The sequence below is a fragment of the Chionomys nivalis genome, chromosome X (assembly GCF_950005125.1).
Source record: "Chionomys nivalis chromosome X, mChiNiv1.1, whole genome shotgun sequence".
NCBI lineage: Eukaryota > Metazoa > Chordata > Mammalia > Rodentia > Cricetidae > Chionomys > Chionomys nivalis.
Window position 1 is genome coordinate 131,988,305 of NC_080112.1, and position 17,388 is coordinate 132,005,692.

Consider the following 17,388-nt stretch of genomic DNA (forward strand, 5'->3'; position numbering starts at 1 on the left):
CTAGGATCTACACAGAAGAACCAACTCCTGCAAGTTGTTCTCTGACCTCCACACACATGCTGTGGCACATGAATCTACACATATGTGCTTGAGAGTGTACAAATACACACAAAATAAATAAATTCTTTAAAAACCACAGAGAGAAACAGGCATGGCAGTTACTACCTGTGACCCCAACACTTGAGAGATTAGGGTTAGAGAATTGCTGTGAGTATGGGGGCCAGCCTGGGCTACACAATGAGTTCTAGGTAAGCCTAGATTATGGTGAGACCACATCTAAAACAAAAGAAAGGCCTATAAGATGGCTCAGTGGGTTAAAAATGCCTGCCACACAAGCCTAACAACCTGAGTTCATTCCTCAGAACACATAGCAGAAGAAAACCAATAACTGCAAACAATCCATATGATACACACACACACACAGACACACACACACACAAGTAAAAGTGAAAAACCAACCAAGGAGAGTATAAGAATTATATGAAGGCCGCTGATTATTAGATAGGGATGCTTGGCAGCAAGAATGTCACTAAATACACACATACAGGCAACTGATGACCAGGCAAGCCAAAGGCCATGGACAAGCACGAAAGACAAGAATTACTAATGAGTGTGGAAAGAACTCGAAGGCATAGAAATAAAGCCTTTCTAGAACAAGTGGTTCAATTCTTCATTGGTTTTGTTAAGGCTCCAGGAGGAAGATCATAAGAGGGCCATATAAGGTATAGGGGATCTCCACGGGAAAACTGAGAAATACTACTTCCAACTGTCCACACTGGAACCCCTAAGTGTGGGAGAAACTGAAATGGTGTGAAACAAATGAATAAAGCAGCAAGTGATGAAATGTGAGCACCTGCCGGCTTGGCAAAGGATCCTGACTTTATAAAAAAAAAAAAAAAAAAAAAAACTTATAGTCAGGCATGGTGGTACCTGCTTTTAATCCCAGCACTTGAAAGACAGAGGCAGGTGAGTCTCTAAATTCAAGGACAGACAAGACTACAGAATGACACCCTGTCTCAAAGAAACAACACCACAACCATTTCTTTATTATTTGTGTGCACACATACATAGATGCCAACAAAGGCAAAAAGACAGTGTCAGATCCCTAGAACTGGAGCGATGGGTGGCTACGAGCTGCCTAATGCGGGTACTGGGAACCAAACTTGGATCCTCTGGAAAAGTTGCAAGCACTCTTAGTCAGTGAGTCATCTCTCTAGCCCCATGACTGAGTGAGTATCCTGGGGGGAAAGGAACTGGCAGGTGAGGACTAGCAGTTGCAATTTTTTAGAAGAATAGATGGCCACCAATGTGGAAAATAGGCAGACTAGGGACAAGACTAGAGAAGGGACAGCTCATTTATTTATATTAGCTCTTATAAATTGGTGTCACAGTCAATTTATTCCTTTCCTAAACATTAAGCTTGAAAGCTGCCACAAAGACAAGTCAGGCAGAGCTGTGTTTCTTCAAGGCACAGCCGGCAAGATAGACTAGTGAGAACAAAGCAGTTGGAAGCAAAAACAATAGGAAATAATAAATTCATATATAATGTGTAAAGTTCTGGCACCGTAAGGAGAAGACAGTAATTACCTGTTACGGAGCTAGGCAAGAAATGAAACAGAATGACAATGACTGGACCCAGAAAGATCTACAAGCCACTTACCAATGGAACTGGAGTGTTTGGCTCGAATTCTGTAGAATTAGCATCTAAAGACAAAGACATTTAGTGATTTACCAATATTGCTGACACATGTTCTTGTTTTAAATAAACACTGCTTAGTAAACCTTAGACTTACCTTCCAAATTCAGACAGTTTCTTGCAAACTCAATCACTGCCAGTTGCATCCCAAGGCAAATTCCTATTAGGAGAAGCACATGAGCATGTTTTGTATCTAGTGACATTTTGTGTTCAACTGTTTCCTGAAGTCTCTAAGAATGAAGACCTCAAGAGAGAAAGACTTCCTGCTTAGTTCCCTGTGATCCCCCCCTTAGCACCCAAAATAGTTCCTGGAAGAGTAGTGAGTGATAAGTCAAAACTAAAGGAGCAACCTAAGGCGCGGAGGTGAGCAAGAAGCAACTGGAGGCCAGATGAGGACCAGCTCCCAGAAGCCAAATATGCCATCTGCCACATCTATTCCTGAACCAAGGCACCTATTGGGCTGCAGAGCTGTTTCAAAGACAGGAGTTCTGAATTATCAATCTCTACCTCATTCCCTTGATACAGGGTCTCTCAGTGATGCTGGAGCTTGCCAATTCATCTAGGCTAGCTTGCCCCAGCAACCCTCCTTTCTCCCTACCCCCACACACAGTGTTAAGGTTTTATGCATGTACAGTCATACCAAGCTTTTAATGTGAATGTTGGGGATCAAATCAGGATGTCTGTTGCCCACTGAGCCATCTCCCCAGCCTTAACACCCCATCTTAAAAAGCAAAAAATAACAACGGCCCAAAGAGCTTAGGTCAGAATAAAGCAAAGGAAGTATCCTGGGTTTTTATTGGGAAAGAGGTCCCAAAATTCTGGAGTATCCAGAAAAAGAGCAGGTAGTAGAAAAAACATGTAACATTCTGCTGATAGTAAAAGACAGCAAACCTTCCTTTCAGCTCATAAAACACAGTGGCCAACTGGGCCTCCATGCCCCTCCTACCTGAATCTCCAGTAGCAGAGCTGCCTTTAGCACATCCAGCTCCCATGTCATCTGGCTTTACAAATTACAAACTAGGCTTTACAAATTAAACAAGAGCATTCAAAAGACCTGCCTCTGAAGGTATAGTGATATATGCCCAATATTTGGGATGTTGAAACAGGAAGATAGCTTGAACCAAGAGATTCAAGATCAGCTTAGACAAACACAGTAAGACGGTAAGACCTCACCTCTTTTAAGAAAGAAAGAAAAAAGACCTGGTATAAGCAACTTTTAACAGAGCTACTCCCGTTGCACTGACTGATCTTTCTGTATTCTCTTCTCTAAAATGAATTTAAGTTTCAACTTAGAGCTGTGGATGTAGCACAGTAGAAGAGTGCTTATTTAGCACACACGAGGTCCTGGGTTTAATCCCCAGAACCTCACATACACACGCAAAGTTTAATCCCCAGTACCTCACATACACACGCAAAGTTTAATCCCCAGAACCTCACATACACACGCAAAGTTTAATCCCCAGTACCTCACATACACACGCAAAGTTTCAACTGAAGCCCCCCCCTCTTTTTTCGCTTTTTGTTGTTGTGTTTTCACTCGTTTGTTTCTTTTTTCAGGACAGGGTTTCTCTGTAGCTCTGGCTGCCCTGGAACTCACTCTGTAGACCAGGCTGGCCTCAACCAAACTCACAGAGATCCACCTGCCTCTGTCTCCTGAATACTGGGATTAAAGGCATGTGCCCCACACCTGGCTTAAGCACTTTTCCAAAGAGGTTACTACAGAGTTCTGGGGAACAGCTTTTTACTGAAAGTGCTAAGAGGACTGGTAAGAAGAATACAGGGACAAACTTTTTCCAGCTTCTTGCTATTCAGAAATGTCTCCTATAAACTCTAAGTAATAATTCTAGGCTTTACAAGTCATTCAATCTTCAATTATGCAGCCATGAGCAACATGCAAAACAAACTGGGTGGTTGTGTTACAATAAAACTCAATTTACAAAAGCAAGCTAAGAGTCGCATTCAGTTTGATAAGCCCTGTAGCAAATGATTTGGTGCCTGACTTTCAAAAGTAAGTTCACACCTTTACAAGAACAAACCTTATTACATGCTTCCCCAACTAATGTATGACACCTACCTTATGTCAAAAACCTGAATAAGGGCTGGCAATATACCTCAATGGCAGAGTTGCCTTGCATGTATCCTTAAAGCCCTAGGTTCAATTCCTAGCACTGAAAAAAAATACGTAAAACTCATAGGCTCAATAAACAAAAAGTTTTACCCAGAAACGGAATCTTCTTTGTCCTTGCCCAAGAAATTGCCTGGAGTTTTCCCACCGTTCCTCGGAGTCCAAAGCCTCCAGGCACAAGAATGCCACTGAAATTAACACAAGATGAAAATAAAGTTGACCAGTCACCATTTTAACAATACTTTCAATTAATTAATTACTCCGTGTGAGTGAGTGTGTCTGTGGGTTCAGGTGGCAAGTACATGGCACAGTGAGAGTATGCGAAGGTCAGAAGACATCTTGTAACAGTTGGCTCTCTCCTTCTGCTATGTGGGTGCCAAGTATTGAACTCAAGTTGTCAGGCTTGGCAACAACAACTTTTACCTACTAAGCCATCTCACCAATCCACATTACTTTTATTTTTAAAACTTGTGTTTTCATCAGTTATGATCAATGTTCCCAAACTCAAGGCTTGGCATAATCATCACTAGTGAATGTCTGAGGTCTATTTTCAGAATAGGTTACATAATTAAACATCTTTCAAGTTCAACCTTATGGGGACAGTTTCTTGCAACTGACTTTAATATATATTTTCTGATAGGTATTGGTGGCTTCTAACTACAGTAACTGAGAAATTCTACTCAATAAAAATTGCGGACAGTCGTGGTAGTACATGCCTATTAACCCAACACTCAAAAGGTAGAAGCAGGAGGATTGCTACAAGTTCCAGGCTAGCTGACTATGGCTAAACAGCAAGAGTCTACACCAATAAACCAAAAACAAAAACAAAAACTACAATGAGGGGCTGGAGAGATGGCTCAGTGGTTAAGAGCATTGCCTGTTCTTCCAAAGGTCCCGAGTTCAAATCCCAGCAACCACATGGTGGCTCACAACCATCTATAATGAGGTCTGGTGACCTCTTCTGGCCTGCAGACAGACTATTGTATACATAATAAATAAATATTTAAGAAAAAAAGAAGAATGTTGTATACATAATAAATAAATCTTAAAAAAAAACTACAATGAGAACTGTGTGTGATGAAATATACTTATAATCCCAGCACTCCAGAGGCTGAGGCAGGAGGATTCAGAGTTCTAGGCCAGTCTGGACCATATAATGACATCTTCTCAAAAGGCAAAAACAAAAGAATTAGTCAGGCAATGGTGGCATGCGCCTTTCATCCCAGCACTCAGGAGGCAGAGGCAAACAGAGCTCTGTGAGTTCAAGGCCAGCCTAGTCTACAGAGTGAGTTCCAGAACAGCCTGGGCTAAATACAGAGAAACCTTGTCTCAAAAACAAAACAAAACAAACAAAAAAGAATTTCTGAGGACTGGCAGAAAGGGAGAAAGAAAGAGAAACATAAAATGAATGAAAATAAAAATGGATTAAAGTCCTTTTGTTGTTAAATTTTTGAGACAGGGACTCATGGAAAGCAGACCAGCCCCAAACTCACTCTATAGACAAGACTAGACTTGAAATCTGAATCCTCCCACCTCATTCTCCCAAGCACTGGGATTACAGGGATGTACCATCACACCTAGCTGGCTTCTAACTACTATAGAAAAACTTGCAGTGTCTTATGCCATCAGAAAGAGTTAAGCTGATAAAAGCAGCCTATGATTTCAATTAAGTAACAGTGGATGAAAATGCCCTGGCTAGAGCAAACACTTAAACTAAAAAACAACAGTTTGAGCTATGTAGCTTTGAGACCAGTCTGGTCTACAGAGAAAGTTCCAGGATAGAAAGAGCTACACAGAAAAAGCCTATCTCAAATAACCAAATATGAAGCGTTAGGGATATAGCTCAGTTGTTAGAGTACTTGTCTAGACTGGGCGGTGGTGGCGCAGGCCTTTAATCCCAGTACTCGGGAGGCAGAGGTAGGCGGATCTCTGTGAGTTCGAGACCAGCCTGGTCTACAAGAGCTAGTTCCAGGACAGGCTCCAAAGCCACAGAGAAACCCTGTCTCGAAAAACCTTGTCTCAAGAAACCTTGTCTAACACATAGTCCCTAGGATTCCATTCCCAGCACCCCATAAACAAGGCCTGATAGTGCATGTCTACAAACTCCCAACATAGGAGGTGGAAACAAGAGGATCAGGAGTTCAAGGTCACCCTAAAATATACAGTTTCCAGGCCAACCTTGGCTACACAGGCCTTCTTTCAGCAATTAATTAATTAAAATTAAAATAAATTAGTAAACATATGGAAAAGAAAATCAGAGAAAGGTCCTGCTTATACTTAGTTTTCTATATGCAGTAGGCATTACCGCATCTTTCAGTAAATCAGCACTCTTTCCCTCTAGTACAGTCTCCCCACCCTCTCCAAATAAACCACTTCCACTGCCCGTGTCACCTGAATGCAATGTTGCATGAAAGCTGCACAACCACCTACAAAGACCACCCGAACTCCTGACTACTACTCCAAATGCACAAAACTTAGCAACTGTGGCAAGTGAAGTCATTACAGAGAAACCACAATGACATTGTCCTCCTCATGTGGACAGTTCCTGGTACTCACTCGGCTAAGCACAGCTTCTGCCAAGCTTCATGGAATTTCATAGGGTCCTCAGCTTTCATGGCTGGCTCCAGATCAATGGAGTCTATGTACTAAAAAGCAAAATAATAACATCAAAAATCCAACAGGTTGAAGGAACATTTAAAAAAACACTCAATAATACTACAGCTATCTAACAGTTATTCAATAACTGAGAGCTAGTCTAGCTCAGTAGTAGCTCATAAGGCCTCACTCTTCCCAGAAGATCTTATAAAGTACAAGTGAATCCAAGGTCAGTCTGGCCAAATTAGCAAAGCTCTTTCTCAAAATATAAAATTAAGAAGGTTAGGAATATAGCATAGTGATATAGAATTTGCCTCATATGCTCAAAGTCCTAGGTTCAAGCCTAGTACCATGAAGTGTAAGGAGAGGAAAGGGAGACGGAAAGAGAGAGACAGAAGAGAGAGAGGAAGAAGGAAAGAAAATGGCCTGGCCACTAAATCTCTACTGAGCTTCCCAGTAAAGAGTACTTTACACATGAAGTTGCATAGATTTGGCTGGAAGTCTCCATGTTGGAAAGGCCTCTGGTAAGCTTGCACTCGCCTTTCTCCAGACTCTACCCCACAGGACTCGTCCACTTGCCGATGTTCCTTTGTATTTTCTGGCTATCATAAATCTTAGACATGGCTGTATGTTGAGTCCTGTCACTCTTCCTATTCAACTTTCCACACAGCAGTTGGACTTAGAAGCACTTCATCACAATCTGCCTCTTTGGGAATTTATAAATTGTGTTTGTTTGGCGGTGCTGTGGAAGGACCTAAGGACTTGATCATACTAAGTAAGCACTCCAGCACTGAGCTACATCCCCAACTGTGATGATTTGAAGAAGAATGGCCTCCCATAGGCACATATGTTTGAATGGTTAGTCCCTAGTTAATGGAACTGTTTGAGAAGGATTAGGAAGTGTGGTCTTATTGGAGGAGGTGTGTCACTGGGGGGCGGGGTCTTTGAGATTTCAGAAGTCCTTGCCAAGACCAGTGTTCCTCTCTCTGCCTGTAACTTGTGGATAACATGTGAGCTCGCAGCTACTTCTCCAGCACCAAGACTGCCTGCCTACTGTCTTACTTCTGCCATGATAATGGACTAACCCTCTGAACCTATAAGCAAGCTGCCAATTAAAAAAAAGGGGGGGTTGCCTTAACCATGGTGTTTCTTCACAGCAACAGAACAGTAAATTATGTTTATTTGTTTTGCAGTGCTGGGAATAGAACCCAGGGCCTTGATCATGCTAAGTAAACTCTCCAGCACTGAGCCACAATCCAGTCCAATCTTCCTCTTTAGAATACAAAATACTGGAGCAATGGAACTATCTAGAAAAGGCCTGGAGAGATGGTTCAGCAGTTAAGAACACCCACTACTGGGTTCCCAGCACTCATATCAAGTGGCATAGAACCACCTGCATCTCCAGCTTCAGGGAGATCCAATGCTTCTAGCCTCCCTCATACATTTGCACTCACATGTACACACACACGCACAGACATAGGTACACATACAAATAACTACAAATCAATAAAGAAATAGCTAGAACAGCAGGCTGGAACTCACCATCAGATTCAACTTGTAATTGATGGCCAAGGCTGAGTGTTCCAATGCTTTGAACACAGAGGCATAGCAGTCCCTGAGTTTGGTGTATTTACCAACCAGGGCGATGGAGCATATTTTCTGCAGTCTTTCATACCTGAGAAGGGAATCAAGTTCAAAGTCCATATGTACACTATAAAACATCACAAGCAACAATGCAGCCACTGCTCTTATTCCAAGTACTTTTCAGAACCTTAGAAAGAGACAAGACATTCAGTGTACTTGACACAAATCTCTCCTCCAACATGCCAAACTCTGGTCATCAAAGTGATTTTAAAAGCATAAGAAGAACTGGGGCAAGACCTGGGAGCAGCCTCCCCACACACCCAACCACCCCCCCCATAGCATTTGCAACCAGCAGAGCCTTGGCCCTGCCCCCACCTGGAGAGGTAAGTGTCTGGGTCCCCAGCTGGAGGGCCCTACTCTCTAGGCTCTAGCTCTTAGAGGAACATCTCATGTCCCACCCCCACCCAGAAAAGCCCCAGAGACCTGGAAGCAGCCTCCCCACACTCCAAACAGCCCCCATGGCATCTGAGACCACCAGAGCCTTGACCCTGCCTACACTGGAGAGGTGAGGGTCTGGGTTCCGGACTGGAGGCATTAATGTCTAGGCCCTAGACCTTGCAGGCACATCTCATACCTTACCCCCACTCAGTGAAGCCCCCAAAAGCTGGGAGCAGCCTCCCACACCCAGAACCATCACCCACAGCATCTGTGACCACCAGAACCTTGACCCTGAAGACACCTGGAGAAGGTGAGTGTCTGGGTCCTCAGCTGGAGAACCCTACTCTTCAAGCCCCAGCCCTACCCCAATCCACCCTGGCACATTCCATGCCCTACCCACCCAACAAAGACTCAGGAACCTGGGAGCAGCCTTCCCACACCTTGGATCATCTTCCAAGGCATCAGCAAACACCAGAATCGTGGCCCTGCCTACACCTGGAGGAGCCTCAGAATCATATCAGTGTCCATCAGAGGCCTGGAACTGCCTGCACCTAGAGGAAGAGGAACCTAAGCTACAGGCCCTGACTGCACCAACTGGAGGAAGAGGGACACCCTGAAGCAGAGACCCCACCTATACCCACTGGAGAGAAAGGAATGGGCAGATGGTACTGTAAGAACACATTCAAAAACATAAAGAGCAAAATGGCACCACCAAAAACTAGTGGTTCAACATCATCAAGACCTGAATATCTCAATGCAGACAAAGCAGAAGAAAACCACCTTAAAAATAATTTTATGAAGATGATAGAGTTCCCTAAAGAAGAAATGAAAAATTCCCTTAAAGAAGTAGAGGAAAAGACAAACAAAAAATTGGAAGCAATCAACAAATCCCTTAGAGGAAGCAAAGGAAGCCAAGAAAAATAAAACAATCAAATGGGAAGGAAATGGCTCAAGACATGAAAACTGAAATAAAGACAATAAAGAAAACACAAACCAAGAGAATTCTGGGAATGGAAAATGTGGGCAAACAATCAGGAACTACAGATGCAAGCATATCCAACAAACTAGGAGAGATGGAAGAGAGGTGTCGAAGATACGACAGAGGAAACCGATTCATCAGTCAAAGAAAATGTTAAATCCAACAAACTCTTAACACAAAATATCCAGAAAATCTGGGGCACCATAAAAAGACCAAATCTAGGAATAATAGGGATAGAAGAAGGCAAAATCCAGATATAGGCACAGAAAATATATTGAACAAAATCACAGAAGAAAACTTTCCCATCCTAAAGAAGGGCACACCTATGAAAGTACAAGAAGCTTACAGAACATCATATAGACTGGACCAAAAAAAAGTCTCCTCACCATATAATAATCAAAACACTAAACATACAGAAGAAATAAAGAATATTAAGAGCTGCAAAGGAAAAAACCAAGTAACATATAAAGGCATACATATCAGAATTACACCTGACTTCTCAATGGAAACTCTGAAAGCCAGAAGGTCCTGGACAGATGTGCTGCAGACACTAAGAGACCACAGATGCAAACCCAGACTACTATACCCAGCAAAGATTTCAATTACCATAGATGTAGAAAACAAGATGTTCCATGGTAAAACCATATTTAAACAATACCTATCTACAAACCCAGCCCTACAAAAAGTACTAGAAGGAAAACTCCAACCCAAGGAAGTTGGTTACACCCACAAAAACACAGGTAATAGATAACCACACAATAGCAAACCCCAAAGAAGGGAAACATACATACAATACCAACAACAACAACAAAACCAAAAATAACAGGAATTAACAATCATTGGTCATTAATATCTCTTCATATCAACAGTCTCAATTTATCTATAAAAAAACACAGGCTAACAGAATGGATACAAAAACAGGATCCATTCTTCTACTGCTTACAAGAAACACACCTCAACTTCAAAGACAGACATTGCCTCAGAGTAAAGAGTTGGGAAAAGATTTTCCATAAATGGACCTAAGAAACAAGCTGGTGTAGCTATCCTAATATCTAACAAAATAGTCTTCAAACTAAAATCAATCAAAAGAGATGAAGAAGAACATTTCATATTCATGACAGGAAAAATCCATCAAGATGAAGTCTTAATTTTAAACATCTATGAACCCAAAACAAGGACACCAACATTTGTAAAAGAAACGTTACTAAAGCTTAAATCACACATCAACCCCCACACATTAATAGTGGGAGACTTCAATACCCCCACTCTCCCCAATGAACAGGGTTGTCAGACAGAAACATAACAGAAAAATAAAGGAACTAACAGAAATTATGACTCGAAAGGTTTAACAGACATCTATAGAACATTCCCCTGAAACACAACAAAATATACCTTCATCTCAGAACCTCACGGAACTGTCTCTAGAATTGATCACATACTTGGTCACAAAGCAAACCTCAACAGATACAGAAAAATTGGAGTAACCCCTGTATTTTATAAGATCACCATAGCTTAAAGCTAGAATTCAAAAACAAAACTAATTGCAGAAACCCCACAAACTGATGGAAATTGAACAACACTCAGCTGAATCACCCCTGGGTCACGAAAGAAATAGCAAGAAATTAAAGATGTCCTAGAATTCAATGAAAATGGATACACAACATACCCAAATTTATGGACACTTTGAAAGCAGAGCTAAGAGGAAAGTTCATAGCATTAAGTGCCTATATCATCAAAAACCTGTACTAACCAAAATTGGAAAATTCAAAGGAAATGAATAATTTTATGGATAGGTACCACATACCAAAATTAAATCAAGATCAGAAGTTCGAGATCATCCTCAGCCTCACAGTGAGTTCAAGGACAGCCTGGGATACATGAGATCATACCTTGAAAATAAAAAATAAGCCAGATGTGGTAGCACACAGGAGGCAAAAGCAGGCAGAGATCACTACAAGTTTGAGGCATCTCTGGTCTACATCTTGACTTCCAAGCTAGTCAGATATACATAGTGACACACTTCCACAAAAACATACAGATAAAATAAAAACACAAAAACGAAAACTAAGCTGGGTGGAGGAAAAAACTAAGAGACTAATCTTCCTGTGATTACCATTAATGAACAAAGAAACTGCTTTGGACCTATAGCAAGGCAGAACTTAGGTAGGCAGGGAAAGCTAGGGTGAATGCTGAGAGGAAGAAGGGCCGAGTGAGAGAGATGCCATAGAGCCACAGCCAGAGTCAGACAGACATGCTGAAACTTTGCCGGTAAGCCACTGCCATGTAGCGATACACAGATTAATTAAAAATGGGTTGAATTAATATGTAAGAGTTAGTCAATAAGAAGCTAGAGCTAATAGGCCAAGCAGTGTTTTATATAATACAGTTTCTGTGTGATTATTTTGAGTCTAAGCTAGCCGGGCAGCTGGGAACCAAACAAGCAGTCTCTCCTCCAACATTATCAAGCCTTTAACGCTGCTTAGTTTTATCTTGCTCTGTAGAATTCACAGTTGTGTATGTCCAGAAGTGGTAAAGCAGTTGCCTAGCATGCATTAGGCCCTGGGTTCATTCCTCAGTATTACAAAATGATGATGTTGATAATGATTATAATGATGATGATGAATTCCTGATAACAGAAAGCAAGTTAATCTCAAGCCAAATATCAGAGATGCCACCAGAAGTAGATATTTTGTCCTAAGGTGTGGTCTACCTACTTAGCAGATTCCAGTGTGCAAAAGAGTTGGCTGGGTCTCACTTTTCCTCTGCACAAAGCTGAAGGACATGGCTCTGACCCTAAAGATGGCACACTAAAGACAATTACAGGCTCCTCCTTCTATTCACTTATGTCCAAACTTCCTTGACAGAAATCACATGGTGATAGATGGGACAGGTGAGCGCATGAGCCAAACACCCCAGGGTGGGGCCTGCTGTGCTGGCTGGCTGATGTACTAAGTCTATCCCTTATATTCACTTTCCCTTCCCAGATCAACCAAAGGTACCCCTCACATGATTAACGCAGCTATCACAGATGAGTGAGGCAGGCTTCTGCTATTACTGTGAGCTTCTGGGAAATGGGAAGCAGATTCTACTTTACAGGCCCACCCATCATGGGCAGGTCCCAAAGTGGGAAAGGGTATCTCATTTCACCCTGGGGTCCCAGGAAAGGACCATATCCACTTTAACCAGGACCGCTGGTGTCTGAGTGGCAATGAACTTCCATCATCGGAGCAGTTGCTCTGCCCTCTCACTGACTCCTTACACGTTCTACAGACCACAGCGGGGTTGGCCATTATACACTGCAGTTACCAATAAACCAGCAATCCAAAATGATATAGGTACTGCCATCTCCGTTTACTTGGAAGACTGTGGTGAACTGAATGGGTCCCCACTAGGCTGGAGATGTAGCTCACACATTAAGGCTTGTATGCTTGAAGCCCTGGGTTCAATCCTTAGAGGGAGGAAAAAAATTCTCTGCTCATGAAGGCACATGCCCTTAAATCCCTAAGAACCTTATAAACTGACTGTAGAGGCACACACTTTTAATCCCAGCACTCAGAAGACAGGGGCAGGCAGACCTACAAATTTGAGTCTGCCCTGGTCTATAGAACAAGTTCCAGGACAGTCAGGGCTACAAAAAGGAACATTGTCTTGGGGGGAAAAAACAATAAAAAAAAAAACTTATAAAAATGGTCTTGTCTTTGCTGATACAATTAAGGATCTGGAGGAAGGAAAGAGTATCGACTCCTGTAAAGTTGTCTTTTAACTGGTGTGTAAGTGTGCATGTGCACAAAATAAATGAATGTGATTTTAAAATAAGTATTTTTTAAGATATGTAAGTACTGGATGGGCACTGTGAATGGTGGTGGATACCTATTACAACCTCAGCAATCTGGAGGTGGAGTAGAAGTTCAAGGCCAGTATGGGCTGCAGGAGACTATCCCAAAACCAAACAAACAAATCCCTTCCAGGGAGTGCTAAATGTAGAGTCAAACTTCCCATTTAAAGGATCTTCTTTAGAAAATGTTAGCCAATAAATAAAACAAAAACTCTGCAACACTTACAATCATAAATTAGGCTAGGGATAGGACTCAGCAAAGAGCACTTGCCTAACATGCACAAGTTCTGGCCCCAGGACTGAAAAAAAAAAGAGGTGGAGTAAATAAAAAGTAAATTAACATATTAATCAAACATCCAGAATTAAAAATATTCCTTTGAGCCGGACAGTGGTGACACACATCTTTAATCCCAGCACTTAGGAGGCAGAGAGAGGCAGATCTCTGTTAGTTCAAGGCCTGCCTAGTCTATATATATATATATATATATATATATATATATATATATATATATGTCCTTTGGGAATCCAAATCCCTTTAACTCATTTTGGTTTAAATACAGCAAAGACAATGGCTCCAAAAATCTTCAAAGAACACAGAGAAATACTCTAACAACAAATTTAGATATATCTACACCAGAACATACACATACAAAAATGTAAAGAGGACAGACTGGCCCTTTAAAGTAGGTTTTACTTCCACCTACAAGGCCAAGAATTATTAAAAATTACATAAAGAGGCCAAGGTGATAGCTCAGTTAGTAGAGAACTTGCCACAAAAGCATGAGAACTCAGTCCAAACCCAAATAAAGCCAGAGGCTATAGTATGTTTAGCTGTAACCCTGCAGTCCTAATTTCCTATGTATTTATAAAGACTGAGAAAGTCTGGAAAGAACTGGGAGACCTCTTTTTTACAAGTTCTAGCTATGTTAAAAAATTTTTATACATAAATAATTCATCTCACATACCTGTCAGTCATGGCTTTCCACTTGTAAAGCAAATTACTTGAACAGTCACTGATGGGCAGGTTCAACCTCTCTTTAAAATATTTAACCACGCCTTGCTCCTCCAAAAGAAGAGGCACTCGGTAGATGGAAGAAACATCATGGATACAGAGGACCTGATCAATAATAAAACATCTTTCTTAATACACCACTGGAATAAGACAAAACTCAAGAAACAGTTTATAGTGAAATAAGAAAATCAAGAAAGCTACGTGTTGGAGAACAGGCCTAATTCCAGCATCCCAGGAAGTGAGGCAAGAGGACCATAATACGTGAGGACCTTGGGTTTGACTACCAGCAGCACCACATAGAACCAAGCAAGGTGGCACACACCCGTGATCAGAACACTTGAGAAGCAAGGACAGGAAGAACAGAAGTTCAAGATCATACTCAGTTACACAGAAAGTTCAAAGTTAGCCTAGACTACATAAAAAAAGAACAATCAAAAAAGAAAGAACTGAGCGCTGGTGAGATGACCCAGCAGGGCACCAAATCTGATAACCTGCATTCCAGTCCTAGAATGGACGTGGTAGAAGGAGAATGGGCTCCCCAGAATTGCTTCCTGACCTCTACACTAATGAATAAACATACACATGCAATAAATAAATGTTACAGGTTTTTCTTTTTTAAAAAAAGAAGAAAAAAAGAAAAGAAAGGAGTTGGGAGTTTAGCTCAGGGGTAGAGCAACTGCCTAGTAAGCACAAGGCTCTGGGTTTATTTCTCAGCTCCAAAGGGTAAAAAAACAACAAAAAAAAGAGAGAAATGAATGAATTTGGGCTAGAGATATAGCTAAACACCTAAAAGTATTTGTTGCTCTTTCAGAGGACCTAGGTTTGACTCTCATCACCCACAAGGTAGCTCACAACCATCACTGTGGTAGTTTGAATAAGAACAGCCCTCATAGGCTTATATATTTGAAAACATAGTTGCCAGAAAGTGGAACTGTTTGAACGGATTATAAGGATTAGGAGGAGTGGCCATGTTGGAGTGGAGTAGGTGCAGCCTTGTTGGAGTCACTAAGGGTGGACTTTGAAATTTTAAAAGCCCATGCCAAGTCCAGTCTGTTTCTGTTTCTCTCTCTCTCTCTCTGCCATGGATGATGTAGCTATGGATGATGTAGTTCTCAGCTATTGCTCCAATGCCGGCCTGTATGCTACCATGCTCCCCAACATGATGATAAAAGATTAAGCCTTTAAAACTCTAAGGAAGTCCCTAATTTAAATGCTTTATCTTATAAGAATTGCCTTGTTTGACTGGGAGTGGTGGCACATGCCTTTATAAGCCCAGCACTCAGGAAGTAGAGTCATGGGTATCTCTGTGAGTTTGAAGCCAACCTGGTCTACAGATAAGAGTTCCAGGACAGGCTCCATAGCTTCTGGGAAACCCTGTGTGAAAGAAAGAAAGAAAGAAAGAAAGAAAGAAAGAAAGAAAGAAAGAAAGAAAGAAGGAAGGAAGGAAGGAAGGAAGGAAGGAAGGAAGGAAGGAAGGAAGGAAGGAAGGAAGGAAGGAAGGAAGGAAGGAAAAGAAAAAGAAGAACGAAACTGGACCACTAGGGGTGAAGAGATAGCTCAGTGGTCAAGAGTACTTACAGCTCTTGCAGAGGATATGAGTTAGATTCCCAGCATCTACATAATACACATTGGATGGCTCAAAACCACCTGTACTCCAGCTCCAGAAGGATCTGACACCCACAACCTCTTTGGGCATGTGTACTCACTTATACAAGCCCACACACATACATATAAGCTTAAAATAATAAAGATAAATTTTAGAAATAAAAGAGACTCGGATCAATGTTCCAAGTGTTAGACTCCACAACAGACACAGTTGGAACTCCACCTTCTTTCTCTGAGCTCTCAACAATCCAATGCAAAATGTTCTAACTATCTTCTTCTATTCTGGAAACCAGGTTGTATTTGCTTAATCCACAAGCAAAGCACTGTCTACCAAGAGGAAGGGGACACAAAACAAAGTGGCCCAGAACACACATACAGAGAGAGAGAGAGAGAGAGAGAGAGAGAGAGAGAGAGAGAGAGAGAGAGAGAGAGAGAGAGAAAGTCCCTTCTTTTAAAAGCAGTTCAGGCTTGGAAACCTAAAGCAGAGGACTCTCTACCCGCCTACTCCCCAAACACAGATACCCCACCAAGCAGCTGTCAAGAGAACCTAGAGCTCACATGAATGGTTCCTAGCAAGCCTCATCCTGTTCCTGAGCTCCATTCACGCCACTCTTTTTTCACGCCACTCCTTATAACCTGCAGCCAACTGCAACCCCTCATACCATAGGCTTATTGGGAACCAGAGCTAGAAAGAAAAAGATCATCTAAATGTCAGAATACCCGGGCTGAAAGTCCTACAGAACAGAAGGCTAGAGCCTAAATTATGGTAATTTATGGAGTAATGAAACCAGCTGGGCCACCTACATGATCATAAAACACAGCATGAATGTCAGCACACTTGTGCGGTTTAAGGTGTGTTAAGCTATAAAAGGTACAGAAGAAAACTGAACGAGGCAGTAAGTATCCCGTCAAAACACAGGATAAGAAAAAATGCTAAAGAAACAGCACACAGTTCTCTTACTAGAAAGCTTCACTGAGCTAAAATGCCCACCCTGAGCTTAAAGTGGTGGCTTATGACTATGTTCTCAGCACATGGGATGTTGGAGAATCAGCAATTCAAGGTCAGCCTGGGCTACGTGAGACCCTGTGGTTCAACGAGTAAAAGTACTTGTCACATATCCTCACAACTTGATTTTGATAGGGGAAACCAACCTAAAGGTAGGAGAGAATGAATTCCATCCACAAAATTGTCCTCTGATCTCTACACATAGGTCATGGCAGAAGTGCACACATGCACACTCTCACACACACATGTGCATACACACACAAATTTCTATATAAAAAACATTAAGCACCAACCTGATCAGGGTTCACATGACAAAACATAGAAATCTTCTCCTTCACAGCCATCTCAATAGGTTTTGAACTACGGCAGACAATCTGTGAAAGCCAGTTATGCATGGATCAATACATGGAAACAGGGGTGATCAAATTGCCCAATTCATTGTCAGAAAATCCTTTTATTCTTTTTTTTTTTTTACAAGACTAGACCAAGTATGCACTTATTCACTCTGGGCAT

The 17,388-nt window shown here is 41.7% G+C and overlaps 1 protein-coding gene across 4 annotated transcripts in view; it reads right to left on the bottom strand.

Moving 5' to 3' along the window:
- Ctps2 (CTP synthase 2) overlaps positions 1 to 17,388 on the bottom strand; it is a 122,332-nt gene that overhangs the window by 86,078 nt on the left and 18,866 nt on the right. For all 4 annotated transcript variants that reach the window (XM_057760125.1, XM_057760123.1, XM_057760122.1 and 1 more), the window contains exons 7-13: positions 17,169 to 17,249; positions 14,218 to 14,369; positions 7,959 to 8,091; positions 6,378 to 6,466; positions 3,915 to 4,009; positions 1,794 to 1,856; positions 1,661 to 1,704 (exon numbers count right to left, since the gene is read on the bottom strand). In XM_057760125.1, the coding sequence (XP_057616108.1) occupies positions 1,661 to 1,704; positions 1,794 to 1,856; positions 3,915 to 4,009; positions 6,378 to 6,466; positions 7,959 to 8,091; positions 14,218 to 14,369; positions 17,169 to 17,249 (657 nt within the window). The remainder of the gene's footprint in view (positions 1 to 1,660; positions 1,705 to 1,793; positions 1,857 to 3,914; positions 4,010 to 6,377; positions 6,467 to 7,958; positions 8,092 to 14,217; positions 14,370 to 17,168; positions 17,250 to 17,388) is intronic.